Here is a 20,653-nt window from a genome sequence, read left to right on the forward strand (position 1 = left end):
GCAATCTGGGACAGTGGAAGGTGTCCCTGCCCATGGCAGGGGGCTTGGAATGGGATGAGCTTTAGGGTCCCTTCCAAACCAAACCATTCTACAATTCTATCCTGGGGTGTCCTGCACAGTGGGACATGGACACACAGTGGTGGGCAGCAGCTGCTTGCAAACAGGCTCTGCCTGGGGAGTGCCAACTTGCTGCCTCACGGTGAAAAAGGGGCTCCCAGAATCCCAAAAGGATGCAGTGGGGTGGCAGCAGCCTCGGAGTGTGACACCCAAGAATGCCAGGGTGGGAAGCAGCCACTCTGTGAGGAGCAGGACTGACAGCAGCCTCTGCTCCACTGAGCACATCTTGCCCAGGGTGCTCCACTGACTGCAGCCTCTTTCACATCTATTTGACCAATCTCACCTCCACCAAGGGAGGGATCAGCACATTAGCACACAGACATATCTCAAGTATGCAGCGCTGAATTCCCCCCGAGCTTCAAAAGCAATCCATGTGACCTTTGCATGTTCCTGCCATAAAATACCAGGAACACCTCCAGCTCCAAAGATAGAAGCTGTGGTGGGCATATGTGAGCAGAATACACCATATGGATTAAGTCAAGGGAATACTTAGAAACTTTGACTCTGCCTTCAGCAAAATTGATTCCGACAACAATTTTAGCAATTTCTTGAGGATTTTCCATGTGTTTATGAAGTGCCCATCACTGCAAAAGGATCTTTCAGCCTTGGTCTTTGAAGTCTCTCTAGCTCCACTCTTACAATAGCTTTGGATTTAGCGGAGATCACAAAACACAGCATAAAATGTTAATGTAAAAATGAAGACTTATGGCATGGCTGCTGTCTAAAAGGACAGGCCTGTGCTGCCTGGAGTGGCATGGACATTAATCTGGCTCCAGGCTCCATTCAGTCTTCCTCAGATCCACTTTTTTTACAATCTCATATTGCAGCAGCAACAAATAAAACACTTAGGCATGCCTAAATACTGACTTCATCTCTAGGACACAAAGGTTCTTTAAACAGCACATTTCCACCGAGTACAGCAACAGCTACTGAGGCATATTACTAGGGGGTTTAAAACTATTTAAAGCTGTTTTATGTTTAAGACTTTTGCTTTTCATGTGAAACCTTTGCTTTCTGGAGCAATTCCATTTAATTGGGAGAGGAGTCAGCAGGCAGAATGCAGAGAGCTGGAGCTATCTGGAGGTTTATCTGATCTTGGTGATAAAATTCCATCCCTGGGGTGACCTAAAAAGGACTGGAAAAGGCATGTGCTGTGTGCTATGTAGTCCCACGAAAGGCGAGCTGGATGATCTCATAGGTGTTTTCCAGCTCTCCTCCCCACACATCCTCAGGAGCCAGTCAGAGATCTGGATCCTTCTTTGTCATTAAATATTTTGGGAATGACATATTGTACCCCTGCACAGCCCAGTGACAACAGTTCAGCCAAACACCCATGAAGAATTTAAACTTCTGCCTACCTCCTAAATTAACGCTGGGAGATAACTCCTGACTCCTCTGAATGGGAGGACAGGCTGCCATTCTCTAGTTAAGTCATGTTAATGATCTTGGAGATTAGCAAAGCAGGTTTGGAAATCTCAGGGAGTCATTAACAGTGTCATTAATGTCAAGGGCTTCCGGGAGAAAGAGCTATTTATGGACTGCCTTGGGCCAACCCTCTGCCTTGGGTGCTGAAGGGCACCCAAATCCCACCCTGGCTTTTCCCATCCGGGAAGCAGAGGGAGCAAAGTCCCTGCTCTGGCTCAGCCCAGGAGCTCAGCAGCAACAGATTTGCCACAACAATTTTCCTCTATGAGCACCCAAATCCCATCACTTCCAGGGGCAGGAAGATGCACCCCCTCAGAGAAGCCCAACGACCTCCAGCCTCCACAGCAGGCACAGCTCCCATGGGTGATGAACCACGATCCTGCAGCCAGGAGCACCAGCTCCCATCCTGCTTCCCACCTGCCAAACCCCCAGCTCCCCACAGCAGCAGGGATGGGGCATTATCAAAGCCACATCTTTTCCTTTCCAAGCCACTGGAAAAAATGCACCAGCCCTTGCACTGCTAGAGAAGTTGGGAGGACTGGGGGAGGGGGAAAGATACCAGAATCTATTGGGCTGAAGCTGAACCTGCAGTGGATTTCACATGCCAAACACTGGTTTTCAAAGCTACTCTCTCCCCAGCATATTTAAGGCTCAGCCAGGAATGACAGAGCTCCCTCAGTGACAGGAATGGGCAGGAGAAGCAGGAATGGGCAGTGATGCTCTCTGTACTACCACTGTTGGGGTCACCTCAGTCCTTATCACCATCTAGAGCTGGTGAGCAGGAAGGCTCAAGGGCTTCCTCAGATTCTGTGGTTTCATCCACCCTGGACAAACATCTCCTGAGGGCACTCCTTGGAAAAGGTGACTGGCTGATAAATGATGAGATGGAGGGAAAAAGATGCAGCTTGCTCAGCATGGCTGAGGGTCAGCAGCAAAGCAGTGCCTGTGTCCTGACCTGGGATTGATTCCCTGGGATGCTGAGGCGCCAGCCACACCACACCTGCACAGAGCAGGGCTATGGCTGGGATGGAGCTCAGCCTAAAGCTCCCCTCCTAAACTCAACTCACTCCCAAGGCAGAGCTGCTGGAGAAGCTGCCCCTCTACCCCAGCACTCGTGGGGCTGGCACATGCCAGCCCAAAGGTGACATGGGGACAGCCAGCTCCTGTCTGGGCTGGGGCAGGACCTTCCAATTATCTCAACCTTCCATCACCCCAGGAGCTCCACAGCTGGAAACTGCATTTGAAACCTAACACCCTGAAGAAATAATAAAGCAAAGCAAATGTAATCCAACTGAGCTGGAGGAGCCAAATCTCTGCCGTCTTCACTTCTAGAGACTTATGAAATACACACAAGAGGAAGTGGAAATAGAGACAACGCTTCTCTGGAGCCCAGAGAAGTTCTGATGGCCATGCAGCTGTGGAGATAGCGAGGGAAATGCAGCAGGGGATACAGTGAAGGCACAGTGAGGTCAGGATGATGCCCAGTGTGGCTGAAGGTGGTTTCTTGATGCAGCAACAGCAGCTGTGCATGGTTAGGAAGGGTGGATCCTCTGCAAGTCCTGAGCAGGACTGAGGCACTTGGCTCTATCCAGCAGCACCCTCTGCTCTGCACAAGGACTTCACTGTAGCTGCCAGTGCCTCAAAACCTGTGTGTGCTAATGACAGAGCTGAGGCTGCTAATGAGGGCAGAACTGACTTGTGACTTCTCTATGATGCCACAGGCTCCACAATGTTGACATTATGGGAAATCCAATATACAGGATACCTATACCAGATAATCAGACAAACTCTGAAAGCAGCTTCTAAAACTTTCTCAAGGTCATGGTAACAAAATTTCATTGTAAATCAGGAGTACACCAGAAGGACAGATCTTCCAAAAACAGCATCAGTCAAAGTCATGGCCAACTTCTGAGCTCACTTGTGCTCCATGCAAGCTCATTGAACTGCATCTTCCTGACCTCACCCTGAATCCTGCTGCAGCCCTCAACCAGCTGCCTGGGAGAGCCAGCACAATCCTCCTGCTCCTCAGGGCACTATCCCATCTCCTCAAGCACCTGACAAAATCCTTTTCCCCACTCCTGAAAGGCCTTTGCTACCAGGACTAACCCTTCATGTAGGCATGCTTGAGCCTTCACTGACCTCACAAGGTGAATGCTTTATTGAGGTTATTACTCTTACCTGCAGGGCAGCAGCCACACCACAGCAACCCTTCCCTAACAAGGACTGGAAAATCCCTCCACAGTCTGGCAGGACTACACACACCCAGGGGTCTGTGCCAACAAATCTGCCCAGCAGACCATGCTAAGCACTAGTGCCAGTGGTCAAATTCCAAGCTCAGGTACTTGGACTCAACCAAAATCCACTAAAGGATTTGAAGAATGTGCAGTGATATAACAGCAGTGACGCAGGCAATGTTATGCTGTGATTATCTGGAGATGCCTGGAACAGGAAACAATCAGAACCAGGGTTTCTGACATTTCTTCTTCAAGGCCTTTAGTTCCACATGCTTACTCAAAAATGCCCACTGTGGGACACCCAGGCCAGAAAGAAAACAAACCCAGCAATACTCACCCATCTCCTTGAGCTCCATGTTAACAAGTTCCAACCAGCAGGCATCGAGCTCGTCCAGGTCGTAGCGGCTCATTCCCTGCAGGTAAGTCCTTGTAGCTTCTGAAATCTCAGAGCCAGGCAGGCTGCTGGGTGAAACCTGTGAAAGTGAGCTCTCCAGCTGGGGGATGATCCTGGAAGAAAAGAAGGGGAGGTTGAGAAAATTCTGTTTCTTGCCATGGAGGGTGAGAGCACACTGGGCACCTGACTCCGTGAAGGAAAACAAAGCCACTGCACCTGAAGTCAGTCCAAGCACTGACAGATGGCCTCAGGAGAGCAACTACAGCAAGAGTGCTCCCATTCATCCACAGAAATTACTCTTTACATGAGAAAAATGAGGTGCAGTGGAGATGATGCTCCAAGTACTCACAGCAAGCCCCCCAGGCATTAACTGCTCCATGAACACCTCCAGTGTGCCATGCACTGCAGTGCCACAGCCACTGGGCAGCTCTTTAGCACTCCTGGCACTGGGGAACATCTCATGGTGGCCTCTGAGATTTGTTCTGAGTGCTCTCTAATCACAACCACAGGGATGGGGAGAGGAGCTGCCTCATCTGCTGCAAACTCCCTGCACAGAGAGCAAGCAGGCACTGGCTGTCAGCTCTTCTGCCTTTCCTTGGCAGCTCTGCAGCACTATGCATGAGACTTGCCATGCACATGTCAACAGTGTCACGCCTCATGACATGCAAGCAGAGGACAAGCTGGAAATGAGAAGCAGCCTGTGGTGCCAGCTGACAGATCTGAGAGAGGTTGGGAGCTGGAGCTTGCTGCAGGATTTGCACAGCTCACATTTCCTCCCTGAAATCCACCTCCTGGCACAGACAGCAAGCCAGAAAGATGCTGCAAAGAAACAGCAACCAAACATTACTCACTGCAGCACATCAGCCCCCTCCAAACAGCTTCTCCCCATGCAAAGCTGGGGGACCCAGCCCTGCTCTTGCACCAGTGCCAGCTGGGAAGGCTGCTGATCCCTGGAAGACTTTTATCTGCCTTCTGTCCTGCTAATGTCAGAGCATCGAGTGCCTTGTGCTCTGTGATGTGTCTGGGGCAGAGCCATGGTGTCCATCACAGAACCAGATGAGCTGTGGTACCAGGTGCTCCAAGGTCTGTACGTGCCAAGGAGAGACACCTGAGCCCAGCTGTCCTTGGGAATGGGACCCCACCTGCTTTGCCAAGGTTGGGAAGGAAATCTATGGCAGGGCAGGAAAATGAACCTGGAGGTCCTACAGAGCCAGACATGCAGTTTAATTGCTGTCCTCTGTGGTCACAAACACTGGAGGTACTTCAGAGCCACCAGCAGGAGAAGCAACAGTTTATGGCACAGAGAGGGAAACATCAAGAAATGGGTTCTTATTATCTCTTTTGCTTTACCTTCCCCACCAGTAAATTGAAAATAAACATGTGACCCAATGTCCTGAGTACAGCTCCAAATTTAAGGTAAAGAACCAAAAAGAGCCACATGGAAGGGCAAGTCTCAGTCCCCACATTTTAGAACAATCTCACTGTAATCAAGGATAGGATTTGGGGATTCACTGACTTCTCTAACACAGACATTAGAGGTATGCTCCAGCCACAGCTTCAGGATTGGCATCTAAGGAGCTCCCAAACCCTTAAAAATCAGAGAATCACACAATAGATGGGTTCAGGGGGAACCTTGAAGATCATCCAGTTCCACCCCTCCCTGCCATGGCCAGGGACACCTTCCATGAGCCCAGGTTGCTCCAAGCCCCATCCAGCCTGGCCTAGGCCACTTCCAGGGATGGAGCAGTCAACAGCTCCTCTGGGCACCCTGTGCCAGGGCCTCCCCACCCTCACAAGGAAGAATTTCTTCCTATTATCTAATCTAAATCTGCCCACTGTCAGTTCAAAGCTATTCCCCTCTGTCTAATCATTACATACCCACCTAAAAACTCCCTGTCCAGCCTTTCTTATAGCCCCTTTAGCCACTGGAAGATTCTATTAACAAAAAAGTAAAGCAGAAGCTGCTGGTGCAATGTGCATTGGTTCACATCAGACTGAACCTCTCCTTCCCATGAGCTCAAGTCTGGGTCATCCCTCACAGAGACAGAACCTGGGTGTGGGAGCAGCCAGGCTGGGCACAGCCTTCTTACAAGAGAGAAAAAAACCAGTCCTCCACCTGCAATGACAGCTTCTGTTGGGAAGAGCTGCCTGAGCAGCACGAGGTCAGGGCCATAAGCCCTCATTAAGCCAAGTTACACAAGCTGCTCACCCAAAAGCCCCTGCAACAGGTGATGCTCTGACACCGAGCCAGCCACGGATGCTCGGGATGGCAGGAGCAAAGAGCTGCTATTTTTACCCTGGCATAAACCTGCAAAGATTAATGCTCTGTGCACCTATCAAAGGAGTAGCCTGAACAGGTCACTCACTGCATTGAGAGCACTGAAATGCACTCAGTGTGATGAGGATGCTGACGTGGCTGGAGCTGTCATTATCTCATCACAGGGGTTCCATGCTGTTGTCTCCTATCACAAAAGTTCCAAACCTTCTTGGTGTTTCTCGTGGGCATCTCCTCAGAGCACTGACTCTTTCTTCTTCACAAAGCAGCCAAATGACTCTAGTGCCCTTCTCACCCAGCCACCCCACTTTTTTATAGCACTCTTCTTCTCATTGGTTACAGCTGTGGCCTGTTAAAGTCAGGCCTGTTCCTAATCTTTGATAATTGGCCCAGCTCCAACTCCTTTAGGGGTGAGATTATTTTCTACACTATATTTTCTTATATTCTATCCCCCTACATGGAGCAACCCCTTGGGGTTACCTCACACAGTGCATACAGCACTGCCCACCAAGAGTGGTGTGTGGGACCAGCCCCTGCCTGAGCCTGGGCACATCCCCTCCCAGCTGGGCACACAGCTCCACCTCCTTTCTGCAGGAACCTCATGGAGAAGTTTTGCTGAACGTGATGCTCAGAGACAGGAGACAAGTGACTGTCCCTCGAGTCATGTACCCACCTCCCCAGTGCTCCCAATACCCCCAAACCTGGATTCATGTCCAGACTCTCAGGTCCTGGATGTGCACAGTCCCTGGTGATGCAGAGATCATAGAAAGCTCAGGGGCTCACTGATGGTAGCAGCTCCACCAGTGCTCAATGCCCAGCTCTTTCTGACACTGTAATTAAATGCAGTTTGGTTTAATGGGAACTGGCACTTGTAGAGGGACATTTTGCCTCTCACCATGTCACTGATGATGAAGATCAAGGTAATGAAGATACAAACATCTAACAAGCTGACCAGCACTCTGTTAAAGGTTTGAAACATGCCAGTGCAGTGATGGCATGTGCCTCTCCCCATCTGGGAGCACAGGGATCAGGGAGGGATGATCAGGTGCTGCAGCTCTCAGCAGACACTTTCCTACAAGGAATGAGCATTACTATGAACAGTATCTTCCTAAGAGGATCACTGAACTTTACTTTTGAAGTTTCCTGCCCATAACCCCATGCTGGTCTGGCAGCATGGGTTGGGATCTCCTGGAGTTAATTCAGGCTTGGGGATGCTGAGACATGTTCATGCCATTTTCTCACCATTTCAAATAGCAGCAAACAGAGAAGGTCAGAAATTAAGAAACTGAAATAGCTGCTAAATTATTTTTTATACAGTGAGAAACTTGTATAACCCTATGAAGACCTGCTGGAAGCCTGGTCCAGATCAACTCCCTGACTCATCTGAAGCACTCAGTCAAACACAAGGGTTTTATGGCTTGCAAACAATTCAGCAAACCCTAGGAGAGCCTGTGCCTGCTCCCATGAACACTGCTCCCACCCTGAGGGGAGCTGGAGGCTGCCAGATGCTGAGGCTCACATGGGGCATCCCAATGCCCTAGAGAAGCACAGCCTGCCACTGATTCCTGGATCTGCTTTGGTGGATAAAATCACATTCCTAGAAAGCAGCCTACTCCTTCCTGACACACCTGCAAAGGCCTTCCTGGTGCTGAGATGTAAAGATCAGTGACTGCAGTGACAGTGCCTTAGGCCAGGAGGAGCTTTGAAAGGAAGAGACCCTACAGTTTAAGACAAGAGAGCAATCCTTTGTAAAAGACCATGTCCTGCCTCACAGCAATACAGAAAACAGACCAACCTGGGCACCTTCCTCACGTCCAGTAGCTTCAAGAAACTGGAGCCCAAACAGTTGTAGGCTTTGTGCTGTCCAAGCACTGCATTAGAGACAAAGCAATAAAAAGGGAACAAGGCACAGAGGCTGCCCTTCACCAGTGTCTGTGCATCTCCTGCTGGGCTCCAAGAGCTGGGGATGTCATCAGGGCTCCCCTTTTGTGCAGCAACAGGTCTTAATCCACTGGGAAACCATGTTTCCAAACTGCTGCTTGGTGGACAAAGAAATACCCAGGCTGGGTGATGAGGAGTCTGCACAGGAGCCACCAACCCACCCAAATTCACCATCGTGGCAAAGAATCACAGAGGCAAAGCCTCCACCAGGAGCCAGACCATTCACAGAAGCTCAGTTGCACAGGAGGAGCATTTACTCCTTTATTTATCCAGAGACACAGCATTTTTTAAAAATCCTGTATCAATCAAAGGCTCGTTTAAACGAAGGGCTGAAAATCGGGATCAGCCTGAAAATCACAACAAACCTGAGGCCATTAGTCTGAAAGTGGGTCTCAAGGGCACTTGAGGAAAAGGAGTAAGTGGACCCCAACACTCTTGAGGATCACATCTATCCCTGGAGAAGATTACACAGTAATAAAATATACTCAGCAAATTCCCATGGTTAATCATCTCTGTAAACTGAATGCTTCACTTGGCTGAAGGGAGAAGGCTTTTTTTTCTATATGCTCCCTTTTAATATATCAGAAATAATTAATCCTGCATAGTGTTTCTCATCTAAAAATACTTAATTTTATTACAACGAAGACATTAGTCAGTAATCTTTTCTTTACCTCCACTCCAGTCTAAATTAGTCTTGTCCAATGTCCATAAATAAGTCAGCTTAAGAAAGTCAGTGAAAGACAGCTCTGCCAGCAGCCTTCAGTGCTGATACTGCTCCTACCACCAGCTCTGCTTATGGGGGAATTCTCCTGTGGCACAAAACAGTTTTAAAAGGGCAATTTAAAGGGATGATTTTCACTTTCTGTTTATTAAAAATAGTATCTAGCAGGCCATTTGGACTGGATGCCCCACTTTCTTATGAACTTAAGCTAACAGATTTTATACATGCTGTTGCCTCTCAACAGCAGAGCAGAATTTAAGCATTTAAGTTAGAAAAAGTGCCTGGGGGTATAAGAGTGAAGGATAGGGCTGGAGATAGTGGTGGATGGTCACAATAATGAGCCACAACCCACACACAAGGGTTTGTGATCCTCAGCATTCCCACACCCAGGTTTACTGACCATGTTACTCCTACTTCTTGTATTTTTATGGCTTCTAGTAAAGGCTATAAAACCATGAGCCAAAAACTATACTCCTAAAGCTGGGCTCAAAGACAAAAGGGAAGGCCAAGAAGATAATATATATTTAGGTTTTCAATTAACTGGCCTGAAGTACAGACCTGCAAGCAAGCTGGCCTGAGCAGCTGGATGAGCCCAAAAGTGGCTTTAGGCTCACCCAGGTCTTGGTGCTGACAGGTACCTGTGCACTTCACCCCTTCCCTCCTTGGCTGAAGATACTCCAGGTAATATCTGGAGCACCCTGGTCACCAGCACAGAGAGTTCAGAGCCCTGTGGGCACCCTGCTGGCACCCCTGGCATAAGGAACCTGACACCAGAGCCCAGAACCCTGCAGAGGGACCACAGGTACAGAGTTTGTCAACACATCCTCCTGTGGATGGAGAAGAGATGCTGGAGGCAGCTGGTCCTGGAGAGGGAGGGAGAGAGGTGACACAGTGCATCTAAACAGGGCACTGTCACCAAACCCTCTTTAAAACAAACAAGAACCTGAGAAGAATGAGATGGCACTGCTGGGATCACTTTGTGCAGAAAATAAATGATTTGTAGTATTTCCTTATTGGCTGCTGGAGCCAAAACCCCCTCAAGATTTGGCAACAGCCTCTGAAAATCCATGTAAGTTCATCATGCAAACATACATCAACAGAGCAGCCATGGGAAGGGGAACCTCTGATCTGGGAAGGGAAACCTGTGATGGCTGATGGATGAAGGGAAGCCTGGATGGCCCCATCTGCCACCCATTCTGCACCATTTGTAGGCTCTCTTCATGGCAGGGGCTGCAACAAGCACATTCCTAGTGAAAAAGGCTGATGGAGGGAACTTAGCATCAGCCCCTCCTGTGTACATCCCTGCTGCGGCACACAGCTCAGTGCCACGAGCAGTTTGTCCCCACTGCCCTGATGGGCACAGTGGGTGGCTGGGCTGGCACTGCCCTTTGCTATAACCCAAACCTTCCTTTAAGTGCCTGTCCCAAAAACCTACACAGGCAGTTACACACACAGTCCAGCCATGAAGCTCCATTTGCCTTTTGCTGCTGTACTGAGAGAACAAAGCAGCTGAACCTGGCCCCAGGAGCATCCAGGAACAGGAGCAGCCGTGCCCAAAATGCACCCCCTGACTGCACAGACATCAGTGCCTAATGCTCAGCTCTGGGAAGGTCCCTTTGTGCTGCCTGAGTGGCACTGAGGATGTTCAGGAAGGGGTTAATGCTGCTTGCAGCAGCGTCCTGCCCTCGGTGCCAGCAGCCAGTGAGTGCAGCTCCAGGTGACGTAATGCTGGGTGCCTGTGCAGCAATGCCTGGCTGCCTGTGCAGGCTGCACTCCCAGGCTCCTGCTGGATGCCTCAGGGACCCCGGGATGCCTCAGGGACCCCAGCATGTCCCAGGGACCCTGCTGTCCCCTGCCAGGCAGGGACCAGCCCAGGACAGGGTGCCCCCCTTTGGCTGCCGCTGCTCTTTCCCAGCTGGATTCTGACACTCGTTGCTACCCAGTGAACATCAGAAATTTTCATTATTAAAGCATCCGGAGCCATGGGGAGCATCTGATCTCTGAGCAGCACAGCACAGCTCCGCAGGGCACAGCCAAATTCCTTTCCAGGACCATTCAAGGGCTCTCTCTTTGGGCTTGGAAATCCCCCTGTGACAATCCCATTCCCATTAAGGTGGCCCCTCCCAAGCTGCTGGCAGTTTAGGATTTACATAGGCAGGCTCTGGAAGTTTTACAGAAACGCAGCTGAAGCTCCCAATTACAATTAACAGGTGCAGTAAGAAAAATGCTAAGCTGTTCCCTCCCCATCTGAAATCTCCTTCTGTAACAGCCTGTAACCACAGTGGGTCCTTCCAGGCCCCTGGAATAACATAATCCTCTAAGGAGAAAGTGATTCACTCTTCTTTGATGTGATAAAAAGAGGAAAACAAGTGAACAGGAGGCACTAAACAGCCATCTTGTGAAACCCAGACAGCTTTTCCAATTCCATTTCTGAGCTGTTTATCACCACATAAAAAGCCTGATACCCAGCAGACTAGAGGAAGACCAGTGTTGATGTCCCTGTCTTTCTCACATTTATATTCCAGCCTAAATCTCACTGAGATTTAGCTCAACAAATGAATTATTTAAGTTGCAACTCTGATTCAGTGCCCAGAGAATCATTTTGATGTAGATGGGAGCGGGGACCTGGTACAGAAGAATTCAGGTGCAGGGCAGTGTCTGCTTTCCCAAGGCAGAGGAGAGCACCACAGCACAGCTGGGTTCATCTCCACAGCTTCTGAGAGAGGAAAACCAGGGCTGCAGGGACACAGCAATGGCTGGGCAGTGGTTTGCTGGTGGGCTGACTGAACAACAAAACACAGATGTTTTTCTGGCAGACCAGACAAAAGCAGTGTCTGGGCTGAGAGCAAAATGCACACATAATTTCTGATGCTGTGCAAAGATCTTCTCCATATTCCTTTCCCCTTTTCTCTCTGTGCCATTCAGCTCTAACAGTGGTGTTGAAGGCAGCAGGGGGACTGTTCCTCCCTGCTGCTGGGAGGTGACACAGCCTGTGCTGCTCTCCTGGCTCTGAAACCCAGCAAAACACAGCAGCCTCCAGTTCCAGGGCAGCTGCAGAGGATGCTCACACAGCACCTTCTCCCTGAGGCAAGCAGGGCAGAGCAACCCCAGCACCCACAAGTGCTCCTCTCCCCCTTTCCAAGAGCATCACTGACCCACCCATGGTCCTTCAGGGACCCATGTCACACAGCAACCTCCTCCCAACCCAGCCTGCAGGCTGCCAGTATCCTGCTCATTTCCATTTAAGCAATATATGTCTTGGAATTGCTACTAGAGAAGCCAGGGACACTTGAGTGTGTGTTTTCTGGATATAAAAAGACAAAAACAAAGTTGCTTCTTTATGTAACTTAAGCCAAGCTACTAACATTAAAGCATCTGGAATTAATTATCCCAGCCAGATAATGTTTCCATAATTACTTCAGTAATGCAAACAGCTCCACTTGCCTTTGTATCCACCTACTAATGGAGACCAGAAACAGAAGACATGAGCAATGGTGGTGGCTCTGCACCTGCCATGGTCTGAGCATGAGCCACAGCAGACCAAGAACTGGACAAATCCCCCTACACTGTGACTCACAGGGCTGAGTGTGGCAAAGCTCAAAACACAGACACAGGCACAAGATGACAACAACTCCCATCCACCAGCACCGTGTCTGCACATGGGTCTCCTTACAGAAACCCAGCCCAGTGAAAGCAAAGCTTTGAGGAATTTGAAAAGGCAGCACCCAGACTCTTTTAATGTGTTCTGGATCACTGAACTGACACTGAACCCTGAAGCACATGAGAACAGCTCTGACACTCCAGGCAGCTCACAGCCCACCCCAGAGAACAAGGAGGGATCCACCTGCCTCTTCCACCATCCCCTGCAGCTACACTTGTTTGGGTGCCCCTCATGAAACCCCAGAATGGTTTGAATTGGCAGAGACTTTTAAAGGTCTCCTAATCCAAGCCCCATGCCAAATGCAGGGACACCTTCAGTTAGATCAGATATTCCAGATCTTCTTCAAGTGCACTGAGATAAACCACCTACAGCTCTCCTCCACCTCCCCAAGGTCTGGCAACATAGTGAAGCTCACTTTCCAGCCACACCTCACCTAAATTCAACAGGACTACTCACAGCAGCACCAAGAACTGAGCAGCTATTCCTGCTGCTGGGCTATCCCTCTCCTCCCATCACTCTGGAGAGCACTTAAAAGTAATAGTTGCTTGCATTGTTCAAAGGGGACCCAAGGTGCACTAAATCACTAAGAGGTGATTTCATTAGGGCTGTGGTTGCAAGCCCAGCAGTCAGAGCTGCTGGGGTTTGCCTGGCTACACAATAAATCCACGGTTCTGGATGGAGAGCAGAGGCAATGGAGTGAGATGTGGAGGCTCCCAAGGCTGTACCAAACCAGACTTGGTCCCAAGAGCTGTAAACCTTGTTACAGAGCAGCAGGAAATCCAGCTCACTCGTGCTATACATTTGCTGCTGAAGTACACTTGACTTTCTGTGTGCTTGATCCAGTATAAACCACAGGCATCCACTGGGAAGATTAGCAAACATTCAAAATAAAAGTCCAAGTGGCTCAGAATGAGGTAAGAACAGGCTGGATTAACACATTTCCCATAGCAAACTAATAAAGGTGAGGACTTGCTGAAAGCCCACACAAGAACTTGTCAAGCAGAGAGTAAACCAGAAATGATGACAAGTAACAGGCAGAGTAAATCACACTCACTCCTTTGCAAAGAACTCACAGGCACTGGGCAAGAGCCAACAACCCTCTGCAGCACCAGTGCCCCTTCTGCAGCGCCAGTGCCCCCTTCTGCAGCACCAGTGCCCCCCTGTGCAGCACCAGTGCCCCCTCTGCAGCACCAGTGCCCCTTCTGCAACACCAGTGCCCCCTTCTGCAGCACCAGTGCCAACCTCTGCAGCACCAGTGCCCCCCTGTGCAGCACCAGTGCCCCCTGTGCAGCACCAGTGCCCCCTTCTGCAGCGCCAGTGCCCCCTTCTGCAGCACCAGTGCCACCCTGTGCAGCATCAGTGCCCCCTTCTGCAGCACCAGTGCCCCCTCTGCAGCACCAGTGCCCCCCTGTGCAGCATCAGTGCCCCCTGTGCAGCACCAGTGCCCCCTCTGCAACACCAGTGCCCCCTTCTGCAGCACCAGTGCCAACCTCTGCAGCACCAGTGCCCCCTGTGCAGCACCAGTGCCCTCCTCTGCAGCACCAGTGCCCCTTCTGCAGCACCTGTGCCCCCTCTGCAACACCAGTGCCCCCCTCTGCAGCACCAGTGCCCCCCTGTGCAGCACCAGTGCCCCCTGTGCAGCACCAGTGCCACCCTGTGCAGCACCAGTGCCTCTTCTGCAGCACCAGTGCCAACCTCTGCAGCACCAGTGCCCCCTCTGCAGCACCAGTGCCCCTTCTGCATGGCCCAGACCCTCTGCTGTCCTGGTGTGATTCATCCCACCCTAAACCAGGTACCTGAAGCCCTGGCAGGACAGACCACCTTGTGCACAGACCATCCCTCCCCTCTGCCTACAGGGACAAGGGATGCCTGAGCAGATCTGACTGGAAACCTCCCTTTCCCAGTGGCAGAGCTGGAGACCAAACTCCCTGATGTTACATCACTGGGATTATTTTGCAGTCCTGGACCAGTGCCACTGGCCAGCCCATCCTCACCACAGCCAGCTGTCACTGTGGGGGTCCCCAGGAATGGGCAGGCAGGGAGCCTTCCTCTCCCCACACATAGCCCAGGGCTTGTGATCAAAACATTTAGGCCTAAGGCAATTGGGATTTTCATTTCTTTTGATCAGAGCACAGTCTCTGAGGGAAGTGTACATGTATTTCTGGAGCATACCAGAACCCAGGCATATTCAAGGGCAGGCAGCCACAGAACAGGGATAACCAACCCAAGAAATAGCCCTTTGTAAAATCGCCAGCATGCCATCTGCAAGCTCCAAACTCACACATTTTTCATGATGAGCTGGAGGGAAGGGGAAAAAAAAACAGGGGGAAAAAAAAGAAAAAAAAAAGGATTATGTTAAAAGAAAAAAAGCTGTGCTCCAAAAGCTCCTCAAACTGCTGCAGAATCCTGCCTGCCCCTTCTGCAGCAAAGCCCAAGGGAAGCAGCTGATGAGTCAACAGCCAGCCTGCGTCGCCGACCGAGGAGAGGAAGTCCAATCTGAGCACTGAGAACAAAGTGTGCTGGTTCATGGAGTACACACTGAGCAGGCAGCCTCGGGGAGCCCTCCCCAGGCTGGGACTGCAGGGATACAGCCTGGCTGCCAGCCAGCACTCCCAGGGGACACGGAGAGGTGACGTCCAGGCATAGCTGGGACATCTGCATCGTGCCACCCTGCTGCCAGGCCAGCCTGGCCACCTTTCCTCAGGCTACCATGCTCCACATTGCAGCACAGACCGCTCCTGGAGGGGCTTTCTCCCTTTGCTGGGTGTTCTGGATGCAGCACCCAGCCCTGAGAGTAGGAGCTGAGGTGTCTTCTCAGTGCCAGATGGGGGCAGGGATGTGTCCCAGTCCTACACCCACTGCTGGTGCACCAGTTCATTCCTCTCCCCGCCTCAGTACACTCATCTCCAGCACTGCTTCCCACAGACAGACCTGCTCCGTGTGCCTCCTCTGCCAGTGACACTGGCATCACAAAAGCACAGCCTGCCAGCAATACACACCCTTGGAAAGAGCTGCTGGAACTCCTGGACATGTGGGGGCACCTCCTGATGGGAGTCCAGTAACGAACAGCCCGGAGGAGATGAACCTGAGTGGGCAGTGCCACACCACCCAATCCAGCCAGCCCTGCACCAGCTGGATGTGTTCCCTGAGCACAGCAGGAGCTGCCTGACCTCTGTGTGGCCATCAGAGAAGGGCAGAGGGGACTGAGGGAGGACAGGACAGGGACAGGGCCGTGGTGCCGACACAGCAGACGGTTTGTGCCGGTGCCGCCATCGCCGGTGCTCGCCGGGGCTGTGCCTTCCTGTTAGCACAGCACTTTCTGTTTTCTGTTAAAACAGGGCCACAGCGACGATGCAAGTATAGATCTGCAATGCCAAGAATATCTGGGAAGGCTGCCAGCAAGAAGCAGCCTTCCTGCTCGTCCTCCCGCTGTGTGCAAATTCACAGGAAACAGAATCTACAGCACATACTAATGTGGCTTAATGCGAGATCCAAGAGCCACCTTGAGATCCTGCTTGCATCCCTGTCAGCCTGGGGAAGGAGCCACATGCCAAGAACATTAAATCATTAAATAAAGGAGGAAATAAAACCTGCACAGGTGCATAAAATCCCACGTAGGTGCCGCTGCTTTAGGAAGTGTTGAGCTTGCACTGTGCAAGCTCAACATGCATCGCCACCAGTACGAAGGGACAAGCCCAGGTCCCTGGCACATCAACTCAAAAATGGCTCCATAGCCTCCTACGAGCACACATCAACCAGCAAAGTCCACATCCTTTGGGGTTTATTATGGTGTGACTCTGGGAATACAAAACTCATCTGAGTTTTTCCCATCTTCCCATTTACATCAGGAGAGGTACCCAAAGCCCTGATGCTCCCAAACTGCTGGTAACTCTTATTCTTACTTTACCCTGTTTAATCCTGAAGCTGAGATGAGCCAGCTTTGCCTCCAACACCCAACTGCATCCCACAGCAGACTGGGACCTTGCATCTGGATCTCCTCATGCTGGAAATCTCTGTGCCTCTTGTTTACACAAGTGTAAAATAACTGCAGAGTTCACACAGGGGCTGTAAGGCTCAGCTCTGGTCCAGCAGAGATCCTTCCACTATGGTCTCTAGCAGAGGTGGAGCACAGTACCACGGGGATGCAGTGTCACCACCACACTGCAGGTGGGTGACCAGGAGACACAGGGCAGGGGATGCCAGCCTGCCTGCTGGAAGGGAAAGCTGCCCTGACTGCTCGCTCCTCTGATAGCTCCCATCTGACTGGAAGTGGCTTTTATCTCCACACAGGAGCCCTTCAAGCTCTGGGCAATTCTCAGGCCAATAAAATTCTCAGGTTCAAATAAAACCCTTTTGAATAGCCGTGAGCCAGAAGTAATCGTGGAGAGGAAACAGCTGATCTCCTGTGCTGCCTCTGATGACCCTGGCATCCAGGTGGCTGCCAGCAGCATCCTCCTGAGACAACAAGCCAAGATATGCTGCACCTCTTCCTCCCCTGCTTTCCTCACAACTGCACTGCAATTTGTGCTAACCTAGAAAGGACCCTGGAGTTTAAGGTGGCTCTTAGTGAAGGCAGTTTAAGACAGATGCTTTCTGAGGAAAGCATTCCTTAAAATACAGCTCTTGCCTTCTGCCTCTACCCCAGCTTTTGACATTTTACAGCTCCAGTAAAACAAAATGTTTTAAAAATCTCATTTTCAGCTTTGGAGGCAAAAAACCTAGAGCTGGTTTCCAAGCAGCCAGGAGGGAGATGAGAAGAGCAGCAGTGGCTGAGTGCATAGCACCTTTCGGACAGCGAGCTCAATCTCTGCTCCAGCTCATGGCACCTTTGGGACAATGAGCTCCATCTCTGCTCCAACTCACAGCACTTTTGGGACAATGAGCTCCATCTCTGCTCCAACTCACAGCACCTTTGGGACAATGAGCTCCATCTCTGCTCAATCTCTGCTCCAACTCATGGCACCTTTGGGACAATGAGCTCCATCTCTGCTCCAGCTCATGGCACCTTTTGGACAATGAGCTCCATCTCTGCTCCATCTCTGCTCCAACTCACAGCACCTTTGGGACACAGCTCCATCTCTGCTCCAATTCACAGCATCTTTCAGACAACAAGCTCCATCTCTGCTCCATCTCTGCTCCGACTCACAGCACCTTTCAGACACCAAGCTCCATCTCTGGAGCACGAAGTAGCTCCCATCCCACAGCACAATCTGCTGGCTGCCCATGGCTCAGCCCAGAAACCAAGTCCTGAGCAGCAGCACCATGGGCTGCCTATTATTTTGCAGGCAGTGCTTGTCTGCTCACCAGCTCTCAGGGCTCTCCTGTCTTCTTTCCAGCCTGCTCACCTCCCCCAGGAGTTCCACATGGAAGTGGCTGTCAGAAGTGACAACATCAGGACTGGATTAGCACAGGCATCCCCCCCTAAGGGCAGGATGCTCTGTTACACCTCTGAGATGGGGAAAGCAGAGCGCTGTCAGCGAGGAAGAGCAGCAGCCGCTGGGCTCCACATTTCCAGTCCAGAAAAAACATCAATGCTGGGACTTTTTTCAGCAGATTAAAGGAATTTGGATTGTCCACAGCTAACACAGACAGGATGTTCAGTTTAGACAAAATTTTTTGAGTAGGGAAAAAGGAAAATTTGGAAGCAAAGGAGGAAAGCGATGCCGAGGCCATGGGGCAGCAGCCACAGGGTGGGGGGCAAAAGCAGCAGCTCAGGCCAGACCAGCAAGGTGGCTGCTCCTGGGAGGGAGACTGGGGTGAATTAGAGCAATTAAACAGGGGAGGTAAATGGAGTTGTAAGGCCTTTTAAGGCTGCTCTCTTAAGGCAGATGAAATAGAGTCATCTCTTGTGAAAAAACATTTGACATTTCTCCAAAACAGGGCAAGATGCAAGAAGGAGTTGTCTAACCCTGGAGATAGCAAAATTACTGCAGTCTGCACTGTCCCTGGCAGTCCAACACTGCCCTTTCCACCTCCCATTCTCACATCAGTGGCCCAAGTGGGAAAAGCTTGAGGGCAGGGATGCTTTGGGAGGGAGAGCTGCTCAGCAGAACACACCATCTCTGCTGTGCCTTCTGGCGTGCATTCTGTCCTGATTAAAAAAAAATCTGGCAGTGTCACTGCCTGTCCCCCTGGGAGTGCATCATGGCTACAAACCAGGTGCAACCATTAACACTGCTGTAAAATGAGCTCTTCATTTCCCTCCCATCACATTGGGGAAGGCAAAATATCCCAAACAGGCATCTATCCGAGGACAAAGCCCTCCAGGCCGTGCTTGCTGTCCAGCCAGCAGAGAGAGATGGTTCAGGCAATTGAGACACAGTGCAAGACAGAGCAAGAGCAGAAGAAAGAAGAGGAAGCTGAAGCTGTGGGCAAGCAGCACAATCTCCAAGCAGAGCAGGAGCAGTTTGGGATGAGCAGGGTGTGACACAAACTAGACGGGATGCAGAAATCCACCTGGGATGAGCTGGGAGTGATGGAGTCAGCAATTAGTATCTGAGAGGTCATAGAGAGTGGGACAGATTTCAGAATTACAGACTTACAAAGGACTTTAAAGGGGTCATCTAGTTCCAATACCCTGCCATGAGCAGGGACACTTTCCACTAGACCAGGCTGCTCAAAGCCCTGTCTAGCCTGGACATTCTTCCAGAGATGCAGCCACAGCTTCTCTGGGCAACCTGTGCCAGCACCTCACCACCCTCCCAGGGAAGAATTTCTTTCTAATATCTGTTGCTTTAAAAATAAAACAAACGCTTTGTAGAGCAAGACTTGAACTAAAAACATGTTGAGTACTGAAGAAAGAGCTGGAACTATTTCAGGAGGCAATTCATCAAGGATTATGGAAAAGTGCCAATTAGAATAATCAAACAAGTAAAATAATCCCAAGAATTAGGAAATTCTTCAGAGGATAACGCTGGAAGAGAAACTGACACTGGAAGGGAAACTTCCCACTCAAGGTGAGTGGGCAGCACCAGGATGTCCCCTCCAGAAACCACAGGGGGACACCACCACCACCATCATGGTGCTGGGGGTGCCAGAGCAGCACAGAGTGGGATGGGGACCTGGGAGGGAATGACCTGTTCCAGGTGTCACTCTAGGAATATCCACTCATGAAAACATGCAGCAGAGCTGCTCCAGCACCCCCAAATCCAAGGGCTTGGAGACAAGAGAGGTGCATTTCCAGCCTGTCCTGCACCCCAGGAGCCCCTGGCTGAGAGGTCTGGGATGCCAAATGCCACTGCTGGGAAGCAGCACTCCCAGCTCTACATGGGCACTGCCAGCCCAGGCAGTGCCAAGCTATCACTTTTCAGCTGGAAATAGCCCCGGCACGAGCCCTCAGCTGGGAAGCAGAGCACTGGCGAGGCCAGACTGCGGTTAGCTATCAAAGACAACTAAAAAAAGATATTTCACACACAGGCTTTTTTTCTCTCCCTTCTCCTTTTTTTTGGGTGTTTTTTTTTTTTTTTCCCAAGGATTAAATCAACTCAACAGCCCCCTTTACAACTTCCCTTTTGATGTGTTCAGACTCATTAAAGTTTCATTTCTTTCTCTGTTTTCCCCGGGGGAGGAAGGGGAGCGTACACAAAAGTTTATTTCAGAAGCGGGGTCGGCAGCTGCAGCAGCAGCAGCTGCTGTTGCTGTGGGACAAGCAGAGCCTCCACCAGCCTTTGCTCTGTGCCCAAATCCCTTGGCAAAACACATCCCCCAGCAGCCACCCCGCTCCCGTGAGCAGCCCCAGCATCACCCTGGCACGATGCTGCACCAGTGTTTCTGCAGGATGCACACACGGTGTCACACGTCACAAAGGGAACACACCAGAGATGCAAAGCTCCTCTAAACCCATTGGGGAGTTTTGGGTCTGATCCTGCAACTTTTCAGATCCAGC

General features: G+C 50.8%; 1 protein-coding gene across 1 annotated transcript in view; it reads right to left on the bottom strand.

Annotated features, from left to right (window-relative positions):
* Window positions 1–20,653, bottom strand: part of JADE2 (jade family PHD finger 2) — a 72,464-nt gene that overhangs the window by 32,461 nt on the left and 19,350 nt on the right. The window contains 1 exon segment of the mRNA XM_066560475.1: window positions 4,114–4,283. Within this exon segment, the coding sequence (XP_066416572.1) occupies window positions 4,114–4,283 (170 nt within the window).

The sequence above is a fragment of the Molothrus aeneus genome, chromosome 15 (assembly GCF_037042795.1).
Source record: "Molothrus aeneus isolate 106 chromosome 15, BPBGC_Maene_1.0, whole genome shotgun sequence".
NCBI classification, from domain to species: Eukaryota; Metazoa; Chordata; class Aves; order Passeriformes; family Icteridae; genus Molothrus; species Molothrus aeneus.